Consider the following 13,847-nt stretch of genomic DNA (forward strand, 5'->3'; position numbering starts at 1 on the left):
TATTAAAAGCCCCTACATTACCTCCAGGATCTTGTTCTTTGGCCCCTCATTGACTTTGCCTGCGAGGCAGCAGTGGGCCAGAGCGTTTTGGATGATGTGCTTGTTAGATTTGGCACTGGGCTCCTTGTATAGCTTTGGTCCTGAATGACAGCAGAGGGGAGAACATCAGGATGGGAATGTTGCCACGGCAACTACTCCGGTTATGTCAAAGAAAAGACTTCCCTCTCTATTTTTACTCATTCTTTTGATAAATCATGTATGAAGATTGCTAATGGTTACATATCCACGTTTTATTCAATGCACTGAAAAAGTAATTTGAGCTATGAATGCTGCATTGAGATAAAAAAAGAAAATGCTGATATGTTTGATTTACATGTCACATCTACTGGGTTAGGAAAGCAAGAAGGAAGCGAGACAAGAGGTTGACTATCAAAAAGATTATTACACTGTTTGTATTAATATTAGCTGCACTGGATATAAAGATTATACATATTAAGAAACTCACAACTAAGTTTATGATGTCATTCGATAACATTAGTGCATGTAACCATTTATGCCATAACTACTTAGGCTAAACTTAAACTGTAATCAGCTAGTTTTAACATTTGAATTGAAAACTAATGCTAAAGAACAAATGTCCGAAGTTGTCCTACCAGTGTACTCTGTGTTAGATGTAACAGAGGAGGTTGTGGATCCATTTTCCCAATCCTTCTCTCCATTCCTGCTGCTAGATCGACTCGGGGACAGAAATCCATCTGCAGAATCTGGTCTAGAACCCCAAACACACACACACACGCATAATGTTAGGTTACCCTTCTGCATGCTGAACAGCAGCAAACTATCCTGTAGACAGGGCAGAAAACTACTGTACTATTATACAAACCAACTAGATATATTAGGCTGGTGGCTGGTGTCCTTCCCCCCACCCCGTCTACATCATGTTTGTATAGATTCATCCTTTACTGTTGAGGAAACTGCGTGCACTATACAAGCACAAAGTTTGAGTTTGGGCTTGGTTTTGGTGACTGTAAAGAATAAAAGCTTGCAAGCACAGGCAGTGAGTGCAGTGACATGAAGCAGACTGGTGCAAGGTCAATAAAAAAGGTCAATCAATTATAGTGCAGCATGAGGTGTTTACTTGCTCTTCTAAACTGCAACGCCATTATGTGTCAAAATTTGACTTTATGCGTTATGCATTATGACCCCAGTGGAATAAGATGTATACACTTTGAAATCACTTGTTCACGTATACGTTCATATACGTGAACAAGTGATTTCAAAGAGAATAAAATAATAAAAAATTTTGCTCAAATGTAAACTGCCCACATTAACAAGTCATTTTAGCTTTCATTTCTCAAAAGGCCTGATCATCTTCCAATAGGATATAAAAGTCTACATCTTGTCTTTCCAAAAGCAGAGGATATCTTGAATCGTACTAGCATATTTTAAGACACAATGTAGGGATTAAATGACTTATTAAGATGGATGTCTTATGCAGGTTGTGTCTGAGACGTAATGACTCTGCAAACTTCACTGCAAAATGAATCAATTTGCTTTGATGTTTTATCAGGTGTGAATAAAGCACAGCAGGGAGGTAAGTGCAAAGGGCAAGTGGTTGTTTAGTGGTGGAGATGCTGCTCAAAGCGTAGCATTAGACAAGTGCTTTGAAGTTAATCATAAGGAAATATGTTACTATTCCTTTAAGATCTCGATCCCTAATAACTGAGTGTGGAGACAGGCTTTCAGTGCAGGGCTGGGCTCAGGGCAGCGTGAAGCGTCTTAAGGTTTAACTGCCAAGCAGAAACTAACCTTCTCCTTCTCAGTTTAGGAGATCTCAGAAAGAAGAAGAGACCACCAGAGGCTAAACTAGCACTTCTGATGTTTGTGAAACAGCAGGAAAGACAGTGTTAAAAGAAGGAAGGTAGAAGGATACAGGAGAAATGTTAGACCTAAGAACTGGAGTTTGAGAACTTGGCTTAAAAGACACAACAAGAAAGGACAATAAAATATCACCATGCACATGAAGAGAAATTAAAGAATTATGTTTAAAATTCACTAAAAAGTAAACATTTCTAACATATTTTCAGTTCAAATCAAATATTAAAAGTATGAAATGCCACAAAATGTCATAAAATTGAATTAAAAGTCATAGATCTTCAAAAAAGATTGGATGCTCATTTACAGTGGCTTAGTAACTGTAATCCTTAAAGCAAGTGAACCAGGATAAAATTGTGAATTATTACTAATATTATTGTTTTCTTTTTATGTTTTTGGTTTAGGATTTCAAGGTTTTCAGATTTTTGGCCAAACCACCAGACTTCATAACAGCTTCTTTCCTCCTTAATTCATCCTCCAACCTCTATATATAATACAGTTTTTTTTGTTGCTGTTTGTTTTCTTTTTTATATAGCAATCTGGGACTACAAACCAAATTTTGTTGTGCAACCCTGTCATACAAAGACAAATAAAAACCTTTGTCACCTTGTTCACCAAAATATCACTCTATTTTGATTACATTTCACATATTACACCAGCAGCTATAGAAAAACATCTCACCTTGGTGATCTTTTCTCAGAGTGAACGCTGTCGCTGTCTCCCAGGTTGAGGGAAGCAAGGGACAAGCTGGAGACTGAAAAGACACGTTGGCGTGAACCTGGATGTGAGATGAGATGTGACACACCACGACACCATGAATAACAACAACAACAACACCAGGCTGTCCACTGTGTTTTGTGCCAACCCTGTCATAGAGCAATGCAGCCTCAGTGTCATGAATACAATGAACTCTAACATCCAGTTATACACAGGAAATTCACATGGACACACCCTATAATACATGCATAAATATGTATTTATACACACTATATAATTCCTAATATAATTGACATATAAAAATACATAAAAACACACACTAACATTACATTGCTCCTTAAGTATTCAAGCTCAAATTTAAAGTTCTGCTGTATTATTTTGGGCTTTGCCAATAATGATAAAATATCAAAATTAATAATTTTTTTATTTTATTATGTAAAACAAAAATAATGTAATTGAGGTATGTTATAAATGTGATAAAATGTGGTTAAGACATTCTCAGGAGGCACAAAGCAAAGTGGCAGCAGTACGCCCATTGGACAGATGGGATGACCATGACCTCACTGAGTGGGGGTCGTCTCCATGGTTACCTGTAGCAGCTCTGACAGGGGTTTTGGGGGAGTCCATGCTGTCGCGATGCATGGACTTTGGACGCCCCCGCCTCTGCTTGGTCCCGACGGGTCGTGGTTTGATGACAGTATCCATGTCCGCCATCAGTTTGAGCTGCTTCCTCCTGAGATATTCCTGCTTGATGAACTCCCTCCTGGCCTTGTCCTCCTCCTTCCTGAGGCGCTCCTCCTCTGCTTTCATTCTGAACAGCCAGTCAGAAGTCAGTGCAGACAAATACTGTTAGAGTTTTTTATTCAATAATGGTGATAATAGGCTGCAAAAATAAATAAATAAATCAAGTACCAACTAAGTTCCAATTTGTATATTTAAATCTAAAAAAAGCACTGCAGTGAGACTTTTCTGGACAGAAGTGGAGTGACCTAATATATATGTTTCAAATTTCAAAACAACAACAAAAAACAAAGAAAGTAAATAGAAAACACAGAAATGACTTAAAAACACGTCTTTATTTATATGATTTTGTGTTCTGATAATGGGAATGGACTTATTTCCTGATGTTTCAACATACCGAGCTTCCTCCTTCTTCTGCTCCAACTCAGCCTCCTGCTGCATCTTCCTCTGCTGGCTCTCCTTCTCCCTCCTCATCCTTTTCTCCAACAGTGCAGCCCTCTTTTGAGCCATGTTCTCCTCTGCCATTCCATCCGCCTGAGGCGTGAAGGAAACAAAGTCAGTGTCCTTGAACCGTTCAAAGTACAGTGTGTTCTTTGCTGATTGAAAATCCAGTAACCTTTAGTTAATGTTATACACTACTGTTTTGTAACTGCTGCTCATGAGGCAAAGCTGACCTTATATCCTTTTGACACAGATTATTGTGTGATACTCCCTAAATCATATCACAGTTATTGTGAAAGGTCAACTCTCCTTTGTGAAATTAAATTAGACAGTAAAAGGCTGGCAGACAGTAGAGGTATGCAATTTTAATCCATATTCTTTGTATTATGGGACTGTTATAATTCCAACATAGGCCCACCAGGCTGCTATTTTCAGAGTCTTATTACATGTGAACATCCTCTGCTCATCCCTCAGCATCCACCCTCACTTACACCATCTATTTAACTATTCTCCAACCCCACATTTCCACAGCTGTGCGTGAATTATTCACAACAGCCCCAGTTTTATGACCTACATCAACGCCCGGACTGTAGCTAGCAAGCTGGGAAGATGATGCTTTTCTCAGCTGACTTGTTTCCTGAACCATTCATCATCTTGTGTAAGCAATAAGAATGTTTCCTGATAATAAAAAAAAACATGGCTGCATCAGGTTCAAATGTAATTGCTTTTTTTCCAGAAAAGCGACATTACATTTTAAGGCGTGCCGTGGCACTGGATGGTTGAAAGCGGGTTGTTGCTGATGTTATGGTTTTTATAATCTATATTGATGGTTCTTTGTTCCTATTTGTTGACTCCTTCAGTGCAGAAACCAAAGACAATGTTCTTTTGGAGACATCTAAAGTATAAATCATCTTATCTAAATAAACATTGACTGGATTCATTTTCATTTCACTCTCCTCAATGTGCAAATACAATTTTTTATCAATTAGACAAAGAGAAAGTTCTTCAAAACAGACATTCCTGACAGTTCTTTGAATTACCAGCCTACCTTGAAGAAGAAACCACGAGATATCTTCTGTTCGTGGTCCGGGCCTTCCACATCATCCTGCAGCAACTCCAGACTATCATCAAGTGTCAGATCCTCCAGTGGCTTCACGACTGACAGAGGAACCTCAACCAAGCTGCTCTTGACTTGGCCGGAGGCTTCTGGTCTTGATGGAATCTCTGTAGATGTCACCGTGAAGGTCTCTACCACAGGGTGGGCCAGAACTTCAGGAAATAATGACTCTATTGGTTTCAGATCTGCAACTGACTTCTGAACAGAATCTGGGTCTGTGTGTTCTCTTTTGTTCTGCAGGTTGGGAGAGCTGGGCGGTGAGTTGGCTTCACATATACTGGCAATCTCCCTCTCTGGGGAAAGGAGTGACTCCGTCTCCTTGTTTTTATCTCCATCTGAGGCTACCGTCTCCGGATTGGCGGTTTCAGTTTTTTCCCCCATGTAAACGAAAGCACTGACCAAGGGCTGGCAGGGAGAAAATCGCCGTAGCCTGGGGATGCTGTCGACAGACTGCGGGGCAGTTAGGACCCGGTTGTACGGGGCCAGCTTTAGCTCGTTGGGTCGCACGGTGCGAGGATTGCGTGAGTGGAAGGAGGCGGATTTGCGCTTGATGCTGGTTGGAGAGCGGTGGGTGGAACGAGGGGAGTCGGCAGGAGAAGACGGTCCTGAGGATCTAGTGACGGCTCCGGCCCGAGTCTGTTTTTGTGGTGATGGGTTCGTGTGTGGAGGAGGGATGACCCACGCCTGCTGATGTTGCTGCTCCCTCATGGCCATGATCACCTCCTGCTGCTGAGCCAGTCGCTGCATCTCAGTCTGAAGGAAGGCTAACGAATGGTTGAGTTTCTCAATAGAACGCGTGTACTCTGTGAGATCCCCCTCTGTTAGCTGAGCTTGGCTTTGACCCCCTTCCTCTCCTGCACCAGGTGACTTTGTCCAACAGGAGGCTGTGCTACTTTGCTCTGCCCCATCAGGTGTGTCTGTCTTCCTCCTCCCGAAGCCGACTGTGGGACTTGTCTTCCCTCCTTCCTCTCCACTGGCAGCCCCGTCTCCTTTCCTCTTTACCACATTGAGGAACGCTGAGTGACCCATCTTCTGCCGGTGCCTTGTAAAAGCAGCTTCCACTTTCTTCTTCTGTGCCTCGATGGCTTTACGTTTCTCCTCCAGCCTCATCCTCAGCTCTACCATCTCCGTCGCCATGACCTGAGCGGGGTCATTGGCTGGAAGTTGTACAGGTGTAGGCGATGCTTGAGCGGTGAGGGGAGGTGGGGTTTGTTGATGGATGGGACTGTGCTCAGGGGTCGGGGCCCAGGAGACAGACAACGGGAGGCCGAACTCAGAGCCCTCAGGAGTGGTCTTGAGGGAGCTGCTGCTGCACCTCCCCGAGTCTGGCAGTGACGGAGTAGGCTTCCTCTTCTTCTGTTCGGCAAAACTTGTGAACTTGTATCCTGGGGGGGATTTGCTCTGACTGCTTGGGCACGGGCTTGGCGTGTCTATATCCAGGTCCATGTTCACAGAGCAGTCCTTCAGAGAGGAATCCTCATCCAGCATGTCTTCTGTTCGGATATGGATGCCAGTGTCCACCTCGGTGGTGTCTGTGGTGCTCGGAGGCCCTTTGGAGTCCGACTCTGACACTGGCTCCAACACATCGACACCAGCCCTGTGGCCCTGAGTGTGCAGAAAGAAGCCGCTGTTGATCCCCTCCGCTGGGGGCCTATTTGGGCTGTGGATAATCTGAAGGGCTTCCTCGATGGAGGGGGTTGTTGCCGTGACACCTCCATGTCCGTTGGGGAACACTCGCCTGCAAGGCTCCATACCAGCCAGGCTGTCCGGGCAGCCCTCCTCCTCAATGCCCACATTCTGACCGCTCACTGGCTGGAAGGACAGGTTACGCTTCATTCCGTGGGGCAGGTGGTGGACCTTGAAACCAGAACCATCATCAGTGCTGACAGACCTGACCATGCCACGCGTAGAGGAAAGACCGGCAGAACCAGAGTCCTCTTTGTCAAAGGGGATGTCAAAAGAGACTCCATAAGGCCCGGACCTTAACAGAGAAATAAAAGAAAGGAATTACATCTTCAGATACTTTTTTTGTATTTCTATTTGTAAAAGGAAAGAGTCTGGTTTGGCAGCATCACAATACGCTTTACTTAATACCCATGGGATAATCATTTCTCTTGGGGATAGGATTTTTTTTTAAATAAGCAGCACATAAACAGAACAGTTATATCACTAACCTTTTTTCTTTGGGCCAAGTGCCGAGGTTGCCATCGACAAAGGACATTGAGGTTGACCTCTTGATCTCTCCTGGATGACACAAATTAGCAGAGTCAGAATCATTAATCATTAAGTTGTATTCTACAAGTATTCATATTCTAATATTCATACCTGCTCAGACATTTTGGTATAAAAAATACATAAATAAGAAATTACCTGAGTTTCGAGGCTGGGGACGGAGTGGCAAACTAGAGGGAAGATAGAAAAATGACAGATTGTAATGTAATATATTGTATATAATGTGTCCAGATAAAGATGTTGCAGTACAAGCCAATCTTATTTGGCTTAATCATGTTCACATCTGCCAGCTGCCCACCAGCCGGCATAAACTACGAGCAAACATCAGCTCCACTCGAATGAAAATGAAATGCCTTGCTCATGCACTTTTGGTACACATATCACATAAAATTCATATCACAGAGTCTCACAAAAAAATACCATCATTTTTTAGGACGAACATACCTCGGTCTTTCAGGACTTGGGGGTCTTTCCATGAAGCTCCTCTTGGTTGCCTTGGAGATGGGGATAGCTGGTATATTCTTCAACAGGGATGACGGCTCTGAGGTGACACAACAGAAACAGCTGATCAAACTTTGCACAGTCCTCTCCAACCACCATTACCTCTAGCATTACCACTACCTCTTTCTACGCATGACATTACAGTTTGCTATTGCTACTATGAATGTTTTCATGTCGTGAGAATTCAGGACTTACCTGTGCCTTCGTTGTCCAGCATTCTTGGTTTCACAAAAGACGGCTTGACCACCTCAAACCACCCAAACAGCTCTGCCATGAACACTAAGTAGTTATTCTGGGAAAATATTCAAACAAGACTAAGATTAAAATCATGATATTGGGTAATATATAATCACTCAACAAATTCTGTATGTGTCCTGTTATCACTTTATCCTCAATACACCAACACCAAAAACAATTGCATTGCCCCTATTTCTCCAGCAGGTGTCTCTGTTAACCCTTTTAGAGAACATGAGTTGATGAGTATTACTATCTATCTGTCTGCATAAAAACAATTGACCAATAATGCTCCATTTCAGAGTATCCTCTTAAGGGAAAGATGCTTTATAGTTCAACCTACAGTGGAGTAATTTAAAAGGATATATATTTTCATCGAACTTTTTCGCAAGGGATTTTTCCAAAAATCTGTGACATTTATGTATAATAAAGAAATAGATTTCCTGACGTATAAGGAGTCAGACTTTTCACACTGGGAGAGTTTATGCAAGCTAAAATATAGTGACCGACATCATGGCTTTTCAAATGCTAGATAAGCTAATTTACCACTTAACTAATAATGCCAACAGTACCTGTGGTAATGGAGAGGAGTGATTAAGGCATTAACCTAGTTTTGTAAAACAGAGGTCAGCTATTTTTTCTGTTCTAAATCACCAGCCTGCAATCCAGCAGCCAACCTGAAATTGGATCAGGGAAGAAATGTTGGAGGGACTGCTGAGTCTGGTCGTGTCCATGTCTGAATCAGGTCAACATGCAGTGGGAGGTCAAACTGCTTGAGGACACTGCACTGCAAAAATGCCCATCTTACAAAGTAATTTCCCCCAGTATAACATTTGCCCTAACCCAATGTTCTTCCCTTTTATAACAGAGGACACAGTGTGTGGACTATAACAGATCATTACACTAGAGTTGCACTGATTAACAGAGGTAAAATATGTAGCCTTTAACAAACAATACTCAAAAACACCACATGGTTCAACCTGATTCTTTTGTCTGCCTCAAAGTCAACAGAGTAGAAAATCCATTCAGTCTCATATTCAGTAAAAACACAGCATTTTTGTGCCATCATGAGTGAAATAAAAACATTTTAAACACACTTAAAATGACAGTAATCGTCTTGAAACAAAGCAAAGAATAAGTCAAGTTCCTAAAGTCAAAAACAAGATTTTTCGCATTGTATACTGAATCCAGCTCAGGGACATTTTTCCGCACTCACATCTTTCAAAAATCAATATTTAATCAATTATTGGGCCATATTAGGCGTCTTTGTCTGTGACCGTGCCGGCACTCACAGTGGCACATGTGCACACAATATGCAAAACGAATGCCGTGAAGCAGGGACGACCTTGAGGAGTCGCTCCCCCTCCCCGCCCTCAATCCATGGTCTCCAGACAAAGACAGTGCTGCACGGCTCAGCTCTATAGATACCTGATTTCCCTCATCAGCAACATTTCATTCTACCAAGCACACACACACACATCATTCATGCAGCCCCAAAGCACACCAGGAGGGGCAGAGGCAATTAACACCAGTAGCAGTGGTCTCCCTTGGGTGTTACTGCAGCATTTGAGCAGTTTTTTTGGACTCTTTTTTTGTTTGATCACATGCTCGAAATCAGAGCTGCAAACGTGTGAAAAGAGTCGCTATGACAAAATCTAGGTGTGAGAAGCTGTAGTGCACATGGTTACCAAAGCAATTAAAGTAAAGCAGAAAAATATTGAATTCTCACCTTTTGGGGAAATTGAGCAGTTGCTTACTACAGATCATCAAGACATCAATCTTTTCCATAGTCTTTTTCCATTTATATCACTTTTGCCCTTTTTGTAACTCTTATAACTAACTAAGGTTAAATAAAACTTCAGAATAGAAATACTAACAAACAGCTAGTCAAATGCAAAGTGCAGTTTACCTTTAGGTGTGTTCAGCATGTGAAGCCTTTCTCAACGGCGGTAAGATGAACAGAAGAAGACGGAGCCAGAAAGTACAAAAAAAAAGCGAGAGAGACAAAGATCTCCTATCGTTCGCATAGATTTGTAGCAAAAGCTCCCTGACTTCCCTCTTCCCATCTGGGCGTCTGACTTCTACTGAAGCACCAGGTGTGAGGGTTATCGCCTAATACTTCCAGTCAGCAGTCACACACACACACACACACACACACACACACACACACACTCATACAAGTTCCCCTAACAACCAACCACCGCTCCACCACTACACCTATCTCCCCATTGACTGGCATTACCACCACTGCCAAGGCTGCAGTGTTGCCAAATCCGTCTCGTCTGGAGATTTGAGTGTCAGAGTGTGTCACACTCAGGAGGAAAACAGGAACCTGATTGGTGATTACCAGAAGAGAGCTCGGTGTTGGAGGGGGTGGGGTTGGAGGACGTTAATCCACTGTGCAAGGATTGGCTCAAACAGCCCAGCCTGCATATGCCGCACATTCACACACAAACTGTTTATTGCAATACCAAATCATAGGGTTTGCATGTATAAAAGAAGACACGTAAAAAAAGCCCACAAATTACTTCATCCAACTCAGCACGACACTAGGCTTTGACACAAACTGAGCTTTCTCTGGGCATCAATGTCAACAACCATTTGGCCAGAGGGTTGATTAAAAGATCTAGGTCCTGCAGCCAGACAGACAGACTCAATTTGGAAAAACTCCTTCACTTGATTTAGCGACAACTTTATCAGGCTGCCTGCAGAGAAACCTTTCTAAAAGTAGAAAAAAAAATCTAAAGAAGATTGATCTTTCATGCTAAAATTCATGTGGCAACAACACACAGACATCGCTTCAAGTTGAAAACTTCAGAGGATATTACGAGGATATCCTGGTGCAACTCTCACTGCAGATCACTCTGTCAACTAACGATTCAGCGGCGATAATACAGTATCTATAAATCAAACAGAGTACCAAGTCTAACATCTATTCTTTACGTAGTTAGTTTGTAATATAGTGTGATGAGTTTTTAGCTGATACCAGTGGAATAAATACAGTATACTTCACTGCTGATATCTAAGAGTCAGACTGTAGAGGATCCACAGACTTAAAGACACGTTGAAGAGCCGGCTGATGATTTAGAGAAAGTGTGTTAATTGCCTTCCTCAGGGCGACCTCAGCACGTCTGTTGCTACAAACCTCCTGGTAAAGAACGCTGGCAAAAGCCCCAAGCTGGTGAATTTCATTTCTCCTTTTTGGATGCACAGATGGCAATTTAGATGTGCTGCAAATTAATTAAATGAAGAGCCAGTAAATGGGAGTAGGTTGAGGTGATTTATTAGCCTGGTGTCCGTTAGGGAAAGGCCGGCTCTAAGTAATGTGTGTATTCTATGTCTTTTGGGGGGGGGGGTTGGGAAATGAAGGCTAGTTTTTGTCTCTTATACAGGCCAAACATACAAAACATTGTATTTTTCTGTCGACTTTCACCCTAGGTATTGTGATACCTTAAGAGAGAAGGGAACAAACCCTTAGCTCATATGGAATTATTTTATTTATAGGAGACGTGCAATACGATGTGTTGTCATAGTGTATGTTGATTAGAAGAATATGTAATTCTGAATTGTCACCATTTAAACTGTGTTAACTGCATGAAGAATAGCTGTTGTGATGCCAAAGCTTATATAGATCTAAATAAATAAACAGATAAACAAACACAGACTGGTATATGTGTGTGTGTGTGTGTGTGTGTGTGTGTGTGTGTGTGTGTGTGTGTGTGTGTGTGTGTGTGTGTGTGTGTGTGTGTGTGTGTGTGTGTGTGTGTGTGTGTGCAAAGAGACTCACTAAGCCGTCAAATGCTCAGGCTGTGAGACCTCATGCTCAATTCCAAATATCTGCACAGATCGGATGTCTGTGGATGAATTCAAATATCTATTAAAGTGTCTAACCCAAACACGCTACAGTCTAGCCCTCATGTTTTAACTGAACCAAGATAGATCCTGTTTTTTTCTCCTTTCTATTACTGTGTCTTGTCAGGCAGTAAAACGTTTGACCTCTCTCTCATTTAGATTTTACTTATTTTTAACTTGGAAACACTTAACAGGTATGTTTTTATTATTTTTTTCTTCAAAATATCCATGTGGCACCGTATAGTTTTATGTTCTTCGTGCTTAATGGAGAACATCAGATCTAAATCACTTCTGACGGAAGGATTAGCAGACTTTCAACTGTGTGTGATATTTAGCATGGTGTTTGTGCCTCTGTGTTTGTCTGTGTGGATGCTTCAGTGATGGACATGTCTAAACACATCCTCAAGCTCCCAAAAGATGTGGTACCTCGTTCTCTATTTTCCTCCCTCAGTCTCTTCCATCTCCCCTCTCACCATTTCAAACTCGCTACTGGTGTGAGTGTTATCGCTCTTCTCATCTCTTCTCTCCTGTTTCCATTTTCTTCTACATCAACACCTCTCTCACTTACCCTCCCCACTAATGTCTCGGCTCCATCTCTATAATAAGGTCTCCATTAGTATGATGGGCCACCGCGTAGAGCTACTGAGGGTGTGAAACTGCCTGGAAACTGGGTCAAGGTTACTGAATCTAACTGGTTCTGTATGTAGTTCTGGCTGCATTGCTGCTCTCAGGCTATAGCTCTGCCCTGCTGGGATTTTTCTTTATCCTTCATGAAATCAGTGTCAGCAAAAAAAAACTGCTACTGGCTGCTTCACGCGTCTCAATTATTACATTTTTGATGGCGTGTTTTAAATGTGTGTGAGCCATTTTATCATCTCACTGGGGCTAAATTTTTGATTTACAAATACATCAAATAAATATTACCATAATATTAGTACAAATAGGAATATTGTTGCTGCTGTTACTGAACTCTAATGTCCTGTATCTGCTCCAATACTCCAGGTGTGTTTCATAACAAAATGAAATGAAGTTATTCTACTTTTCCTCTTTTTTTAGCTTCAAATGCAACAACAAAGACAAATCAGTTTGTATATATTTAAAAAGTGTTTCCATTACTATTAAAAAAGTATTTTATCAGCGTCTAGAAAGCTCCATGTAATCAATTAAACTCCGGCGACTGATATGTTTAATAAAGTGTGTTTAAAATGCTCTCAAAGGCAGGATGGAAACAAAGCGATAACTGTAGTGTCACAGCATGTTTCTAAATTGAATGTGCCTTGAAAGCTGATGTTTGGTCAGTCTAGACAGTCTACTGATGTTTGTCCTTCCAGAGACATGTGTTCAGTCTGTGCTGAGAACAACAGCTCTCCATCAGAGGACATGCTGAGGCACAGTCAAAATCATCCAGACACATCAGCATATTTTTACTGTTTCTGCAGCTCTCACTGAGATGGACACATCAGGGACAAAAACAAACACACAGCACGGATTGGAAAGTTACTCCAAACCAAATTGTGACTGTCTTGTGGCAAAGTGGTAATAGTCACTGTTTTGAGGCATTGTTGGAGTTGTGGCTATATGATGAAAAGGTTTTCTGCCTTTAAATAAATTTAGACTAGAACGATATTTCTAGAGTGAACACTGATGTAATCATGCACACCCACACAATGCATTTACAGTATGTAGCATGTGTTTCTCCAACTCAAGACCTTGTTTCCCATAAATACTACAACCCTGGTTTTGAGCAAGAAGATGAACATGAAGCTGAAACTAAAAGAAAAGAGTAGAGCCAGAAAATGGCTGTGTATTACTTGTATGTGACAGACACACAGTGAAAGAAAATGACTTATTAAGAAAGGCCGGGGAGACATAGAGACAAGGTATGACAGAAGAAAATCACAGAAAATCCGAATGAAGAGAGACAGGTAGAAAGAAAGAAAGACAGGGCAAGAAAGTTTTGAAAAGGAAATTAGGAAAGGAAGAGAATAAAAGAAAGAGTGTGTTAGGAAAGGATGAAAAAACGTTTGTAGACATGGTTGGAGAGCAGTGCAGATCTTCAGGATTGTGGTTGTAGAAGACAGATTTGGATTGAATGGTTTTTCCACAGCATGACTCACCACACTGGCCTACACAGTTG

General features: G+C 41.7%; 1 protein-coding gene across 1 annotated transcript in view; it reads right to left on the bottom strand.

Annotated features, from left to right (window-relative positions):
• camsap2a (calmodulin regulated spectrin-associated protein family, member 2a) overlaps positions 1–13,847 on the bottom strand; it is a 46,789-nt gene that overhangs the window by 3,112 nt on the left and 29,830 nt on the right. Inside the window, 9 exon segments of the mRNA XM_054602969.1 lie at positions 22–140; positions 654–769; positions 2,557–2,629; positions 3,183–3,403; positions 3,731–3,867; positions 4,823–6,872; positions 7,066–7,154; positions 7,552–7,664; positions 7,820–7,916. Coding sequence (XP_054458944.1) covers positions 22–140; positions 654–769; positions 2,557–2,629; positions 3,183–3,403; positions 3,731–3,867; positions 4,823–6,872; positions 7,066–7,154; positions 7,552–7,664; positions 7,820–7,916 — 3,015 coding nt within the window.

This window comes from Anoplopoma fimbria, chromosome 8 (assembly GCF_027596085.1).
Source record: "Anoplopoma fimbria isolate UVic2021 breed Golden Eagle Sablefish chromosome 8, Afim_UVic_2022, whole genome shotgun sequence".
Lineage (NCBI taxonomy): Eukaryota > Metazoa > Chordata > Actinopteri > Perciformes > Anoplopomatidae > Anoplopoma > Anoplopoma fimbria.